The 17420-nt window shown below is 40.7% G+C and overlaps 1 protein-coding gene across 2 annotated transcripts in view; it reads right to left on the bottom strand.

Moving 5' to 3' along the window:
* The window catches only part of mgat5 (alpha-1,6-mannosylglycoprotein 6-beta-N-acetylglucosaminyltransferase), an 83273-nt gene that overhangs the window by 47324 nt on the left and 18529 nt on the right, over nucleotides 1-17420 (bottom strand). For both annotated transcript variants that reach the window (XM_037091489.1, XM_037091490.1), the window contains 2 exons: nucleotides 16257-16421; nucleotides 1385-1461 (listed from right to left, as the gene is read on the bottom strand). In XM_037091489.1, coding sequence (XP_036947384.1) covers nucleotides 1385-1461; nucleotides 16257-16421 — 242 coding nt within the window. The remainder of the gene's footprint in view (nucleotides 1-1384; nucleotides 1462-16256; nucleotides 16422-17420) is intronic.

The raw sequence follows: 17420 nt of genomic DNA, 5'->3' as shown, positions 1-17420 counted from the left end.
GAGCAATATTTTTGTCACTTGGTTTCAGATTTGATTGTTTCATGAACACAAAGAGGCACTTTGTACATGCGCTTTAGGGCACCACAAAAATATTACTATTACACTGATTGACACATCAAAACATAGCAGGCACAGAAGAAGAATAATGAATCAGTTTTGAAAATGTTTAAGGATGGAAATCAATTTTACATGCTTGTTAGGTATCAAGGATACACACAATATGTTTTGGTGAGTGATGACTGCAAACAAAAATGTGTTTGTTTTTATTGAAATTCAACAGTGTACCTTTATGTAGGACAACCATCTTAAAAATGAAAATTAGACCCTAATGAAGTATTAATTTAAATTATTTACATAAATTGTGGATGAATAAAGGAAATCACCATCACAAAAACAAGCTTACGTAACTTCTGCTGGTAAAAGACCACTTTGGCAACAAGAAACATTTGCTGGTTATTTTACACGTGCATTGCAGCAATAGGAAAACGGTCAGTAAGTAAACAAAGTAACTCAGTAATTAAGTTTCATCTTTCAGAAGCCACGTTGTTGATCTGTGCTCCTATTTATTGCCTAATGAGGTAGAAAATTTACATTTTTTACATTTGTCTTACTGTTAAGTCTCCCTATTTTTTCAATATCTCTTCCTCCAAGTGGTCCAAAACATCTCAATACCGCTTTAATTGAACTTGTCAGCTTCAGAAATGTATTCCAAACACCCGCATTTCTGCTATATGATCAGAGCTGGCATGTTACCCGATTGTTTCAGATCTACGCAGAATTCTGCCTTCCATTTTGATTAATATCAAACTGCAGCATTATTTACAAACCCACGGTCTGCACCACTTTCCTGAAAACTCTTGCATATCAAATCAACACAATTCATTACCACTCTGTATAGAGGCTACACTCTTGATGCTTGAGCGATACAATGGTATATATATATATATATATATATATATATATATATATATATATATATATATATATATATATATATATATATATATATATATACATATATATATATATATATACACATATACATATATATATATATATATATACATATACATATACATATACATATATATATATATATATATATATATATATTTAAAAAATCCTACTTTGTACTTTTGCAGTTTTTGCTCTACTCTTCCCAGAAGATCATTTGTCAGTCAAACTGTGTGGGTGTCTAGGTACAATTTCGATTCAATTAGTTTGCTGTAGCTGGTGCTCATTTCTTGCTCAGGCAGCCTATCTAGTTCTTCCTTGACCTACTCCAAGTTGACCTCTTCGCAGATATGAAAGCAGCGTAAAAGACAAGACACAGAGTGAGATGGAGAGGCTGTCTTTATGTGTGTTTGCACAGTATGCAATTCACCTTGAGCTTGCCCTCGCAGTGAGGGAAACCTTCCAGAGCCGGCAGCTCGCACTTCTCCTGGGCTCCATTTAGGAGGTCTGGACAAAGACAGGGGAGAGAGAGAGAGGAAATCAATAAGGTTAAGTCAGTCGGCTGCAAAATTCTTTAATGTCTGTAGCTTTTATAGGATGTCTGAGCCTCACACTGGTCTGAGACAGATGTATCTTCAACATTTCAGGAACACAAGTTTCTACTTTGCAGTTCACAGTGTCTTTCCCTTCAGAGGTTTAAAGCATCTTTGTGTGGATCTGGGGAAAGTCCAGTGAGTGGCTTTCTAAATATCATGTGTGTATAATATCTCTGCACTGATAAGAGTTGACGTTAGAATAAGGGACCCCTTCAAGTCAATGAGGCCATCATCTAGGAAAGAGTAGTAACCTAACTTCAAGCTGCTCTATGTGAGTGTGCTGAAGAATAATTCCCAACAGATGAAAATGCACTGGACTGAACTGCAGCCACGGCAGCTGTGTCACGTTTACTTCCAGCTTCGACCATTTTCCCAAGATTCCTTTATTCACTTTGGTGACTAATGCACTGCTTAACTGACCAAGATTTCCTGGTAAACAAATTTATGTTATAACCCTTAAAAATGTATATATGTCTACCGAACAGCGATTTTGTGATTTTTCTTAGTATTGTAGGGCTTAATGGGCCAAGTATAACAGATACAATGAGCTTTCATATGAGGAGCCAACTTTATTTATACAACACATAGTTTGGTCTTAACAGCTATGACTGATCGATCTGGATAAAGAAATGCAAATTTCACCTGCCATTTTCAGTATTACCAGAATATCACAGCTAAATAGCTTTCTTTAGGACTGAAAGGAACTTCCAAACATGCAGAGTGGCTGCCTGCCAAAGTAGCTTGTACATAAGTAGCTTGTAGAAAAAATTGCCATCCCCTGGCATAGATATAGGGTCATTTGGCTGTTCAATGGTGTCAATTTACTGTCCAGCTCAATAGACAGATATAGCGGAAGATAGAGGACATGGCATTTTAAAGCCGTTTTTGTAAAGCAAAGGTGATAACCTCTGCTTGATAACTCAATGTTTTCTTCTCATGGCTGTGGTTTAAAAGTTGGAAGTTGCTTGTGTGTTTCCTCTTGTGCAATAACAAGGAGACAAACAAATGAATAGTGCACAACAGAGCAGTGGAGCAAGGTTTATAAGGATGTGGCACATTTACCCAATGGCTACTAAATATTGATTTTCAAACAAAGACAAAAAAAATCAAGCTGTACAGAATTCTGTTTAAAAAAGTCAAAAAGACAAATTTTCCAGCACGAGCATGTCTACAGAGCCAAACTGAGGCTTCAAAACATCTTTAGATTTGTAGATTTCATTACAGATGCTACATCGCTGTTTTCAGCAATACAACAGGTATGGCAGTGTCGGTCTGTTGGTCCACCAATTACACGTTAGTGGCAAACCATCCAATAGTTAGTGAGATATTTCAGTCAGGAACTAAGTTTTGTAATCATATTCAGGATGAGGCACCATTGTGAAGTAGACATCGAGTTTTCAGCGTATCGTCTGAAAAGGCTGCTACTCAGCTGTACTTTGTGTTAAGTGCTTATTGGCTAAAGCTAAACAAAGTTTTGTGGTAACTTTTACATCTGATGACCTCGGCATGTTGCATTGTCATCATGAGGATGTTCCCATTAGCATTTAGCTCAAAGTACCACTATGGATAAGTACAGCCCTCCAGAGCTGCTAGCATGGCTGTAACTAAGTGGTAAAATCTCTGCACGTCAGGCTGGTCGTTATGAGTAAGTCTGGGATTGACAGCTGGAGACTGCCCATTACTCTGTGGTCAGGGATGACTGTCAGCCAGCAGAATCACCTTTGGCTTGGCAATCTCAACTCCATAACGACAGAAACCGCAAAGAGCAGAGAGCTTGGCCAGTCCAGTCCGCAATGATGCAAAAACAGGTCGAAGAGCAATTTAGACATTTCTGCAATAAACAAAATTTTCACAACTGCAATGAGAGAGTCACTTGGATATCTTCTCCTCACTGCGTTCAGTAACACCATGAGATTAACATTCAAAGCTTGCACGCAGGTTTCCCTTCCATATAATCACCTTTTTGATATCCCCATTCGGAGACGTTAACGTCATCACCACTGACCTTTATAGCTGGAATATAAATAATGCATCATGGTAGACTGTGCGGTGAATAGATAAAAGCTTGGAGGCAAACACCAGACTGATGTAATGAGGTGGTGGGTGGTGTTTTAGAGGTGTGTGTATGAAGCTAATAAGCAGCTCCAGTACTGGGGGTGGAGGCTCCAACTTGATAATCATCTGTGATTCTGTTTATTTGCACCAACAAGCTGCTGCAGAAAACAGATAATCTACTGGTAAACTTTTTTTTCCTCTGCCCCTCTTTCTGCTCTGCCTCCATCACCTACATTAGTGAGGAAAACATATTTCGCTGACACACTCTGGCTCGCTCCCTCAGCCGTGTGTATCAGGGAAGAATAAGTGGTGATGACACGCCACAGAGTACTGCAACTCAAAAATGTCACCGGCTAGATGGAAAGCTACCAACACGTTTCCACCCTCCGCTTCATTGATGATCTAGGGAAGGAAATGAGGAGATATGGGGTCCATTTATTGGTTGCATGAGGGTTTTATGCCCTTCAAAACATGAAGTAAATGTGTTGCCTATGACCTTTATGCGCTAGTAAATCTAGAGCAGGATAAGGGTTGTTTGTGCTCATCTCATGTTTAGATTTCCTCATCTGTAGTCAATTACAGCTAATTTGGTGGGTAAATCCAGCTGCACAAATAAAGTAATGCAGGGATTTGTCCTATTGTATGTAGAATATCAATACTATCAGTACTACTTATAGAACTCAACAAGTGTGCAGCTTTCAAGGTATTGTGTTTTGTCCCCCTGGGGTGGATCAGTAATCCCAAAGATAAGTCCTAATGGGTTCATTGGACCCCCTTCCGGACAAACCTGACTCACACACCGTTCAGTGCTGTGTATTATAGCAGCTACATGATCAAAATCAATTGAGTCTATTATCTTTGAATACTCCATCTGCAAGAAAGAGGAAATGACCGAAAAGTGGAAGTACTCCCACCACTTTGATTTTATCAAAAAGCTGACACATATATCCAACGTCAGCACTGTTTGTTCCTACAACTGATGAACACGATAGCTTAGTTTGGAGGGATAATAGAAAACTAATCTCAATTTCAGCCTAAGCAGAGGGCTGTAACAAGCCAACTAATAACGCCAATTTTGAACTGAGTAACAAGGAAAGTGTTATTTTTCCATGACTGTTAACACTGTTGGTGAATAATCTGATTTGAATGCGGTGAAGTTAAAAAGAGAAGAGGTGGGATGCCAGTACAGCCATTCCTAATGAAGTCAGCCAGTCACAAGATGAATACAATACACAATAAAAGGCTTCTTATTGTTTCAAAGAGCTGAAGCAGTCGTTCAACAAATGGGAGGATTGAAGTCTTTTTTCTAGACACCCAGGGCTAACCCAGATAAATAGATCAGTATCAGCTGATACATTAAAATATCAATAGAATGTGATGAAATCATTTTCTTCCAACAGAGGAAGAGGTTCTCAGTCCCACTGCTAGCCGTGGGACTGAGAACCTCTTTCTCCCATCTCTTCAAAGCTCCTGTGAACACAGCGTAAACAGTAACACTACCCTGGTAGTCAAATAGTTGTGCTGCTGAGCTAACTAGGCAACAGTAGTTACAGTCATGGATGTGTCTAAAGAAATATAATTTAGCAGCAGTTAGCCGTTACTCTGGTGATATGTGGCCATGTCTTACATTCTGCACTGTTAACCTTTCATGACTGAACACTGCGTTTTGTCGACCTCAGCCTGCGAGTTTTGCAGTGCTGCTGTCCTTCTTCAGAGCTGGGCTCTAACAATGAAAGTATTTTGCTGCACATGAAAGTGAAAATTGAGCATGTGATAGAACGAATGTGAAAAATGATTTGGTTGCATCTGTTACCATCTCTGTTCTCACACCCGGTGTGTCAAAAATTATCTGAGCTTTGATGGTGATGACTGTGTTATCTGTCCTCTGTCTTACTCGTTAGTAAAGAACAAAACAGGAAGAAGCTTCTCTTTAAAGCTGCTGCTCATGTTTAATCAAATCAGATTCAATCAAACTTTAGGTAGCTGTTTTTGTCCCAACCTGTTCTTTTTGTCCTTCTTTGGTTTCATTGCCTTTGTGTCCTCTGTTTTTCTTCAAATCAAATTGTGGTGATTTATTGAAAAGAGATCTGACTTGAAATTCATTATTTAGTAAAGTGGCTGTTCTGTGTAGCACGCAAGAGTGAGTTGCTGTTATCTCATCCTTCACACACCCATTCATCCAGTCAGTCCACCAACCAACCAACCAACTCAGGCAGCCTGTCATTCACACTGTCATTCAGCCAGTTGTCCAGCGAGCGCCAAAGCCACCAGGCAAATCTTCTCCTTGCTTTAATCAAGCAGAAGAAGCTGCTGCCAAGGAGCGGCTAAATATAGCTCCCTTCATAATCAAAACGCAGCAGAGTTGCTGCTGTTTCAAAGGGAGATGATTCCTCATCATTCACCTACAACAAAGATGGGCATCAATCCGGTCATACCTTCACCTGCCTCTTTCCCTTCACATCCATTTTCATTCAGTGGCTTGTCTAAACACTGGCTGATTTGCTTTATGTTTAAAGTAAAACGCCTTGGCAGAGCGTCAAGCAGCATTAGCACATCGAGACATCGACATACATTGTGACTGAATAGGGTGATGTGAGGTGTGACAGACACAACTCCTGGATGACAGGAGGCGATTAACCGAGACCAAACCACTCTCCTGTCTAGCAAACACAGGAACAAAGAAATCATGGAAAAGAGGGGCAAACAGAACTAACAGCTAAAGTCTTCAAATAGTTCTAATAACAGTTTGTACTCAATATGTAAAGAAAAGACACAACCATAAGGTGAATGACATGTTATGATATAATAGAGAGGGAACAGCATATAAAAAGAAAAACAATGAGGTAAAATGTAGATTAAAAAGAGACTTGAAATGTACAGAGAAATCCAGAGGCAGAAAACAGATGAGATCATTCAAAGTTACATAAGACGTCCAAGAGCCTCTCACAGTACTGAGGTCACCATTAGCCTGTTCCTAGTACACACTGTTGGCCATCTGATAGCCCTTATATAGCGCAATCTCTGAACAATAAGTGATACTACACACATGCGCAGGGTAATTTTTCCCTCTCCGTCCATGTGTGAGTGTGTTTGTCCAAGTCCATGAGGTAATCTGACATTTGACAACTCCCGAATTAGATTGAGGACATCTGGTTTATGTTATTCTCTCTTGTGTAGTTCTCTGGCGTTCTTTTTTCCCTCGTCCCTCACTGGCTCTCATTGGTTTAATTCTCAAGTACACTAAAGCAAAAAAAAAAAACGGCAGGTGTGATGACACAGAAACAAACCGAGTGTGACAATTTTCTTAACAGAGAAATCTCAGCAATGACAAACGTGATTTAAAGGGAATGAGAGATGAAAAAAATTGAAGGTGAAAAGTTCAGCTTTCCTCATCTCCGCATACTCTGATCCAGTGGCTTTGAAACGCTAATTTAGGATGCACTTTGCAAGAACAGGCAGAGGTATCGTAAGTGTGAGTTTGTGTGTGTATGAATCTCTGATGCTTATCAATTAGACTGAAAGCAGGCCGGCTGATGGACGATCTCCTCTCAGCTACGGGGTATCAACAGCTGTGCAGGTGGAAGGAGGTGGGAAGATAGTCACGTTTCTGATGCAGAATGTGAAAATCTATAGAAATAATTATCTTATAGGCCTATCATTCACTTTCATACAACTGGCTTTTTCAACATATGCAGTAATGGTTTCCTTGGTGACATTCTGGCGCTTTCTTGTGACCTAAATGAGCAAATTAGTTGCTGGTGCAGAAGCAAAAAGAAAAGACACGCTGTCCAAAAAAAGGCTTGAAACAAGGCTTGGCGAGGTGCATGTGACCAACATGTTGCATTTATAATGTATAATGTGCAGTTCTTATTAACAATAGCAGGATTTTTCCCCCTAATAAAAACTCATTATCATTAGTCTGTTAGAGTGGCAAATTTGAGTAAAAAGTCCTGTTTTAAACCCAGAGCTGCCCTGATTAGTTAATTAACAGATTAGTCAAACAAAAACAGCTACTCCAAAGTGAGGATTTGGGGCTTTTCTTTACACATGAAACTTGACTGAGGTTTGGACTCTTGGTTATTACAAAACAAGACATTTGAACACAACCAATGAAAAGTATTGCAGGTATTTTTCACTGTTCTCTGACATTTTATAGACGGAATTAATGGATACAATTGTTAGGTGCAGGCCTGGTGGAAACACAGCTTTGCAAGAAACTGGTTCTTCCATCACTGATGTAATAACCACAATAAGTGATTTTACTGATGTGTAATAATGTCTTTATTTCTCTTTGCTGCAAGCTCAGTGCTTTTGTCCACGTCAGTGTCCTTAAGGAATGATGACTCTATTTATCTAGCAAGAAGTAGAATGTTGCCATTGAGTCAGTTATTTAACCTCTTTGTTTACAATTTAGCAATTCTACAGGTTCAAAAGCATGCTGAATGAACTATATGCCGTTCCTGTTTCCAGTCTACCCATCGACTTAAAGACAACCATATCTGACTTAATTTGATACTAACGAAAGTTCATGATCCTCTGGCAAGTTCTGGATTCGTCAGGAGCATCTTTTTCTAGGATTATTATATTTATATATTCAGCTTTTTGAACAGCATGGCAGTAAAGAGGCAGACAGAAAATAAGGGAAGCTTTCATTGCTTTAAAACCTGTATTCTGAACTGAAGCTGCCTTGGAACAGGTTGGCCAAAAACCTGAGCCAATTCCAAAGATAGCTGGGTGACAGACTAATCTCCTTTTGTCATAGAGACACTAGATCACTAGATGACTGCCCTTTCACTTCCATCAACTTGTCAGAGGGGAGAGGAACATGAACATGGCTCTTGCAGAAACACACAGTGACCTTACTGTTTCTCTCATGGGTGTCTATGGCAAGATTTTATCATTCACATTCAGTGGAACCTCCCAACTTAATTTTACCCGAAACCCACCGGTCCAGGCTCTGCCACCTGAAGGCACACAGCAGTGTAACACACACTCCAGGAGCTTCTCAGCATGAGGGGCACGTGTTTGGAGCTAGTCAAAACACATGTTCCGCACAGCCTCTGGTCCACACAAGTGTTCAACAGTGAAGTCCTGGAGGCAACAGAAATCCAAATTTCCCCATGTAGCCCTGCTCTCCAGCCCACATCGAGCTTCCTCTTTCTCTCCCTTCCTCTGCTGCAAAGAGCACAACGTCTGTTGTCTGGCTGCAATCAATCCCTCTTTTGTGCTCAATGCAATCTGATCGGCCCTCTGTTCTCTCCAAAGGAGAAGATTCAAATTTTTGCACCAAGAGCGGTGCAAGGACACACGAGGCAGCCAGAGAACCCTGATTAGCTCTCATCATTGCAGAGCTATGACTAATGTTCCACTGTTGATTTGTGACAAATGGTGGAGAGCTGTGGGTTTAAGCTGTGAAACACGGCAGACTTTTGAGTAGTGTGTGGGGAATTGGGTGAAACTGAGTATGGTGAACAGCATTTCTAAACTAAAAACAGCTACATGCAGGTGTTACAGAAATGACCTGTTCGGTCACCAGCGAGACATTTGCGTTTCCTGTAAACAATGAAATGAGCAAAAGCTCAATCTGTTTCAGTTTAACTCTCGGGCACTGCAGTGGAGCTCAAAATATTCCGCGTGTTGTCATTAGCGAAGCAGCCCGGGAGACACAGAGCTGCATAATGCAGAACCAAAAATATTATCTCACTCATAGCCTTAAGCTCCTTGTGAAGTGTGAATACATATGTGAGCTTAAAACAGAACTATGCATCTATGTGCTGGCACACAGCTGTTAGTCTGTGCATCAGTGTGTCATTGCATTCCACTATCAGTTCAACTGCACCTTCATCTGCTGTTCTCCATCTTCAATTTTGGATCCTGGAGAAAAATCATCAGCAGTGAATGTAAAGATGTAGCTGGAGGTGCTGTGGATGTTTGTGTATGTTATGTTCACATGTGAGAGTGAAAAAGACTGGGGAAATGGCTGATATTTGGGAAAAGGAGGCAATGCAGATCACATTCTGACAAGAGCGAGGCTCTGGCTTTAACCAGCACGACAACAATACTGGCACAGAGAAAGGAGGAGACAATGGAGGAAAGTGGGTGCAGAGGGAGTTTGAGTGCCGCATACAAAGAGAAGCAGAGCCATACAGTATGTGGAGAACAAGGACAGAGAAGGGTGGTGGGGAATACAATAAGAAAGAGTGCATGGGGGAAAGAATGGTACACAGTAGTGCAGAAACCCTTACTTTCCATGTCCAAAACACACCCTGAAATTGCTCAATATTTCTGAAATTCCCTGCAAAAGAGTCGACCTGTGCTTAGGAAGGAGGGAAAACATAAGCCGAGAGTGACACTGTGAAAAAGTGGGGTGCACATGTCCTAGCCAATGGTGTCTTAGCCCCAGATGTTCCTCCCATCCCATCCCTGCCTCCTCAATCTCGCCGCAACCTCGAGAGGGACGAGCCTGCCTATGGGGAGAGAGAGAGGATGTGTGTGTGTGGTTGTGGTGGCAAGGAGCCCTGCTCTTCAGACATATTGCATGTGTGTGTTTTCCTAGAGTGGCCTCAACTCACCTGTGATTTTACTGATTCAAATTGATTTTCTTCGGATGATTAGCATTGTTTTTCCTGCGGCGAACTCTGGCTCTCTGTTGCAGTGGAAAACACTGCAGTGTCAGGGCTAAAAATCTTTATTTCACACGCAACGGGACAAGTTCAGACACCTTTAAAGTTTGAAAATATAGCTGTTGAGGTGAGTCTAAGGCCAGTGTTTCTGTTCACACACAATCACTAGCACACTGGGCATTTTATGTGCAAAATGTAATGCAAAAGTTAAAGGAGCACACTGTAGTTTTGGAGAAGAAATACAAATGCAGAATGTTAATATTTACAATATGAATAAGGTAATAATACTAACCAATGAATATTAATCTTTCAAAAACGGAATAAACAAGCTGTTCTCAGAGAAAAATAAGGTGTCTTGTGTCTTATGTCAATGACGATCATTCTCTTCTGTTTAAAATGTCTTCGCCAAAACTACACAATGCTCCTTTAATAATAACTGAATTAGCTAACTTCTGGTTAGAGGCCATATCTACTGTAGTGTGCGTGTTATTGAGTGGGAAATATGTTTTAGTGTTGTTTAATTCTTTTGGTTCAACTGTTAAATTTTGGTAAGGAGCAGCGTCCTCTGCTACAGCGGGTCAGTGGAATTTCTCTTCCGCTGTTTAAACGCATAAAATATGATTTAACATGAAAATGGCTCCATGGACTATTATTTTTTCCAGCCTTCCAGTTGCTGATATGAAGTCGTGACGCAACGAGATAAGGATCTAGACAAACTTTTGCCCAAATCTTTGTTTAAACGTCTGACAGGAAGTATATTTTTGGAGAGTGACTAAGTATTCTAACAATCTGTTATCACTTACAGACCTTTAATCAAAGTGAATCTGCTCAGCTGCAATAATACTGGTATCTCTCGTATGAACCATTTGAATGATAGGCTGCCAGTAATAGTGTGTATTCTCTGTTTACCTTTCTGTCTCCAAGATAAACAACACCACCTAAGATGGCTGCAGACCTACAATTAAAGTATGTTGTATATACTGAGATTCTTGTGCCTACATTTTTGAGGTATGATGGAATGTTTTTAAATTTTACTTCCAGGAGGAGTGTGATTTAAGCATTAAAGTGTGAAAAATAACACAATCCCTGTCAACAACACCTCAGGAAGCATTCTTGGGCTCTACGCAGCACCAGGCAGGAAACTTAATGAAAGCAACGCTGTCTGCACTTTCTTGCTGTTTGTTTACAACTCAACTATAAGAGACTCTCCGTATGGGAGGGCTCTCTAGGGAACTGCGATAGCACAACCCAAGATTGTGGCACCAATTCGGTCTTGAATACGTGGTTTGGTTTTCTGCAAGGGATTCAATGCGCAGATAGAAAATATGCACACCCTCTGACAGACGCAGTGGAAGAGCTTGTCTGTGCCTGTCCCCCCCTGCTGCTTCGCGTCGAGTTATCAAACACACCGGTAAGTATAAGATGTGGAAGATCTGGAGAAGAGAAACACTTCCTCTCCAGTTTTTAAATCACAGGATTCTGGTCTGGTTGTTCCAATTACAGGTTCTCACTTTACTGTGCTCAAGAATTTCATGATATTCAACCCAAATTTAACATTATTTATTTTTTTCACCAACAGCAATTCAATATATTATTTCTGTCACACACAAGAAATTTAGGAAACACAAAATTTCCATTTAGATTTTTAAGATAATATATGTGACATTTCCAAATTAACGCGCTGAAAAATGAGGACAGAAAAGAGGTGTGTTATACATTTGGTGAGTTGTGTGTCACATTATCCCAAATGTTTCCAACAGTAACCCACAGTAATTAATAATTGCAATCAGGGTAACTAAATTTAATTTGCTGATATGTGAGTAATCAAGAGATTTAATGCATTACCCTGGCCAGAACATCTCTGCCTGAATCATATCAGATAGATTTTCATCAGCAATGGTGATTATTTACACAATGAGGACAACTCCCATTATTCCATCTTACTCCAAGACATCATCAAACTACAGCTTTTGTTTGCACGGTTTTGATTAAAAGAACCCCTTTGAATTTAAAATGTAATTATGAAGCAGCCACAGAAAACGCTTTGCATTTGTCACAGCTGACCCTGCCAGATCATCCAGGGCTAAAAACGCTTCAAGATTTCAACTTTAATCTGCACGAAAAATGAAAGCAGATATAAATAATTCCTCTAATCAACTTCATACCTCAGTAACCTCGACAACAAGGTGAAACAAAGGTGAAAATAAAACACTAGTATAGAAGTATAAATCACCACTGCTACGAAGCTAATTCTAATGCTGCTTTCGATTATGTTGCTGAAAAAATGTACATTAGGCCTGTAAAGTGATGAGTGTCTGAAAGTGTGTGGGAGCAGACAGCCGCTCTCAGCAACTTATTAGCACTGAGTGGGCTTGTGTGTTTGTGTGTACTTTATTAGTATTGATCTGTACACTGACGAAGTAAACAAGCCTTCCAGAACATAATGAAGACCACAGTCTTTCAACATGTATTCAGTATCAAAATGGTAATTGTATGGTGATTCAGTTGTTCAGGTTTTGAAGGAAAAGAATCCTGCAGTATAACACAGAAGTTACATTTGATACTGTAAGGACATCCGCTGAATGTTTAAAATGAAAATGAATTGCAAGCACCAATGAAATGTACAAGGTAACAAGGACACCTGCAATCCCCAGCAGAGACCCCGTCCTTGTCCCTTTCCTTTGTTGACACTGAGACCTTGGCTCTCATCTTTCACTGTGAACAGCAAACGGAGATGTGAGCTGATCAATAGCTGGGAGAGACAAAGCAGCGAAGACGCCCTGGGCTGTGAAAGCACAAGTCTCTGTTTACCAAAAATGAGCACCGTGTCAGAAAGACTGGACACAGCAAACCAGCCCAATGTCACTGGCGGCATGGCTGAGATGTAAGAGATGTTAATAACTTTAAACAGTCGCAAAAATGGAGAAAGAGGAAAGCGAGGGTGGCCGCAAATCACCACCTGACCATTCATTACATCTGTCTCTACGCCTGTGCGTGTGTAGGTGGAGATCACATTTCCATGTCACGGGCCAGCCCACAGATGAAACACTGCCGGGGAGGTTGATTAGCCACATCAGCGAGACATGGCAAGACAAGGCATCACATACTGCTGTTGGAGCGAGTCCCATCTGCCTCCTGCTGAGCGGCAACCAAGGCCAGATCGACTTGTTTTCATCCCATAAGGGGTTTCGGTGCCTGCTGTCCTGCGGCTAAACGTAACAACACACGAGGCTGAAGATAGTTCAGTGCTGAAAAGGAGCTTGTGTTGCAGCAATAAACACGTGGCATGTCGATACCATGTATGCAGATTTTACAGTGCACACAATTGAGCTCAATTGGAAGCAATATGAGCGGGCCACATTTTTGTGAGATGACCAATCGTAAGAAAGAAGCAGTGCTCTACAATGTGTGCACAGCTGTTAGTTCACATCAGCAGAGGCAAAGTGTGAAGCTCGAGTTTCTGATGAAAAGGGGATACAAGCTGTAATATGTAAACAATGAAGTGAAAGGATATTCAATGCATGTTTAAAACTTTTGTTTGAAATGCAATCCAATTTTAGCCATTCGAGCAATGTAAGCAAATCATCAGAGGCTTTGGGAAGAGCCCCAAAACATTTGCGGCGTTCATTAATGTTTTTCTTTCAAAATAGCCTCAACCACATTTGTGCAGTGTGGGATTTCCGAGAGCCAGCACGGGGGAGGAAATCAAGAGGTATATCCACAATGTACTTTGCATTTCTTGGGAAATAAATATACTGGGTTGTCAGCTAAATGTGCATGTATAGTATATGAGCTCTTAAGTACAGTATTCAAGTGAAATATCTGACATTTGTTTTACAATAAGTCAATCCAATGGAAAATGTATTCTATAGTAAAAGAAAAAGCACCAATAGAACATAAATTCAAATAATCACAAAAAAATCACCCAAAAATGTCATTATGCTTGGTCATACTAGAAAAGCTGGTATGTTGTGTCCTTTTTAACGTGTGAATTGAACATCCACTCAGGTTTGATGAAATAAAAAAATGGCAGCAAAACAAAACACAAGATCAGAGAGGGGTGATAAGACTGTAACCTTCTTCAAATCGATACATCAAATGCCATATTTCAATCACGTCTCAATCTTTGAGGTATTTGTTCTACGCTGCACTTAAATCTCACTGCGCTCTCCTCTTCTGCAGTGGTTTACCGTGCAAGAGTCCTTGGCTCAGAAAATATATACAATCGAGGTGAAAACAGTGCATTCCCTGGGCTGCTGCTCAGCTCCATCTTGATAGCTCTCTCTCTGAAAGCCAGGCGTGTTCCCCTCACCGTCCTGATTCTTATCTCTGTAATTGCCTTCTAGTCAGGGAGGAGGATAGCGGAGCTGGCAACGCCACTGCCTGCCACCCACTCCAAGACAGGAGACATGCTCCAGTAGAGACTACGGAGTGATGGGGCCTTTAGTTCATTGCCAAGAGAGATGTGGTTGCCGCTTTGTCAGCTTGACCCACATTCAGTATCCAAATGTTGTCTCTCAGGAGAAGTGCTGGGTGATTTAAGTGAGCAGGACACCGCAGGTCTATTGACATGTGTCACAGGTCCAGGTGCTATCAGTCCCCAACACAGCCAAGAGTGCCTCAACAATGGTATATTAGATTAGTGTTCACAATTGCCAGATGATGAGCAGAGAACAACTGAGGAGACTACCCTCAAGAAAATAGTTGGCCTAAAACAGTGACTTTAAATTTCCCACTAATTCTATTACAAAATATTTTCCATCATCATAGATTTGGCATAGAAGAAAACAAAAAATAACCCAAACCAAAAAAAGCAGTGGGATGGCTGTGGCTCAGGAGGATGAGCAGGTTGTCTAATAATCAGAGGGTTGGTGATTTAATCCTTGGAACTCGAGGCTGCATGGTGAAGTATCCTTGGAAAAGATACTGAACACCAAATTGCTCCTGAGAAGCCTCTGTCATCAGTGTAAGAATGCATGAATGTGAACAGTGCTGTAGTGTCAACCAGATGAAGCAAGAGATGCACAACGCTCGGTGCTACAGATAATGCGAAAGGATGTGGTACTGTTGGTTTGCCAGTAATAGAAAATGGTTTCCAGGAAACTGGAAGTCAGGTTTTCATACTGAATCATGATAACAGTCAGAAGGATGAGTGTACACTGTACATTTTCTTAATAAGGATCGCTTTTCATGTCCATTCATTACACTTATTGCTATTCAACTAAAGGTCTTTAAAGAGAAGAAGCTACAAAGGCAGCATAAATATCTGATAATAAATGGCAGTGCAGTAGCTGTCATTAGGATTAGATCCATTCAAATGTGACTTTGTACAACTTAATCAGCCTAATCCAAGTCTACATATATTGCTTCAGAGCACAGACTCCACATTCCTACTGTCTAATGCTGCTCAAACAACTGAGAGCAACTCCCAGGATCCAAGAAAAACCAACACCTCGCTCTCTCAACTGGGCTGAATTCATCATCTGAAAGCTGGCAGGAAAATCAATGAAAACTAATAAAAGGGTCATGCAGCGTGAACAGAGGCCTTATTTGAATTATGTCCAAGGATGCGGTCTGGTCCTATAAAGTGCCTGGCGTGCAGTGTGCAATACTGGCAGACTTTAGCTGGTTGTATGCCTTGGGAATGTTTTTCACAAAGGGTTTTGAAATTAAATGAGGCTTGCAGAAAGCATCCACAATCTGCTTTTCTTAATTTCTTTAATTGGCCTCAGCTACAATATCGTCAATGTGTACTTTCATATCTACATAACAGGGTTTGTCAGGAGGAAGAAAATGTGGCAACTTGCCCAAACATGAGTCACATTTCACCGGAATAAAGACTTCCTGACCTCTTCTAAGGAACGGGAGAGGGTTACCCGCTCCTTTGTTCCTTTTGTCTTAGAGCTTAAATCCTTCGGGATGAGATTTCTGCCTTCACCGAAGATGTGTACAAATCCTAACCTACCCTCTCACCACAACATGCACATGAATACTCCACGAAGCAAAAACAAGACACTGCAAAACATACCTGCCACGTTAACTTTTTCAGAGTTGGTGGCACTGGGTGTGGCAGTGCTGGTGCCGTTTGTCAGGTTGCCCCCTGTGCCGTTGTAGATGTTTTCCACCTTGGACTCAAGCTTGCCCAGCCTCAGCATGATGTTATCCAACAGCACCGCAAGGGTCTTCTTCAAATCTGCAAGAAAGAATGTGAATCATGGTTTTTTTTTTAGTTCTCCACCAAAAAACTGGAACATCTGACAAGAGACGCAGCACTACTTCTGCAGCTGGTTCTGTTTTGCTAGCTCACTAGTCGATAAATTCCCACATCACACACATCAGGGATTTATGAATTTCCACAACAAATCCACACTTAAAGAAATTCTGGCATACTATGTGCACTGCTGCCTTACATTTAAATTGTATAAGTCATCTTTAAAAACAGTTGAATGCTAAGGGTAAAGCCTTTAAACTCACTTCCACTATTTCTAATTCCAGTCCCATCTAGACACCTACTGAACTGTCTGAAAGAAGGCGATAACACCCCTAATCATGAATGATTTCTGATTGGTTCAAGAGTACTCAAGTGATGCTAGCAAAACCTACAATTTACATAAATGGTTGTGAAAATACAAGCATGACATCAGGTAGCCTCTGATTAGCCAAAAGCTAAAAAGCCATTCCTGACCCTTTCACAGCAACAATGTCTGATATTTTATACATAAAATGTGCAGTATAAGGAATAGAGGATATACAAAACTAAGGTTTAGTCTTCTGCAATGTAAGCATCAGTGTGATGTATTGGATGTCATGTAATACTTCTGAAGAGAGCATGTGAGACTTATAAAATAGAATCTTATCTGTGTCTGATTAACAGGGCAGTTAATCCTGACAAAGAAAAGGCGTCCACTTCTTTTACTATTATCACTGAGTGTCTGAACATGTACTGAGGGACTCTTCATCTCCCACTACAACAAATCAGTGGATTTGCGGCAGTCAGCTTGAGGCTCATTTAAATGTAAAACTGGAGCCTTGGGCGGCTTTTCGAGTGACCTCTCTGTTCAATTTGGGTCTTTGCATTTCCAGACGGACAGACAGATAGGGCATACATTTAAATGTTAAGCCATGGCATTGTGGTATTTGCCCGATACCGCAGCCTGCAGCAATTGTAATGACATTTACAAAGAAATGCGAA

Source organism: Acanthopagrus latus, chromosome 24 (genome assembly GCF_904848185.1).
Source record: "Acanthopagrus latus isolate v.2019 chromosome 24, fAcaLat1.1, whole genome shotgun sequence".
NCBI classification, from domain to species: Eukaryota; Metazoa; Chordata; class Actinopteri; order Spariformes; family Sparidae; genus Acanthopagrus; species Acanthopagrus latus.
This window is presented reverse-complemented; position numbering and strand designations above follow the sequence as displayed.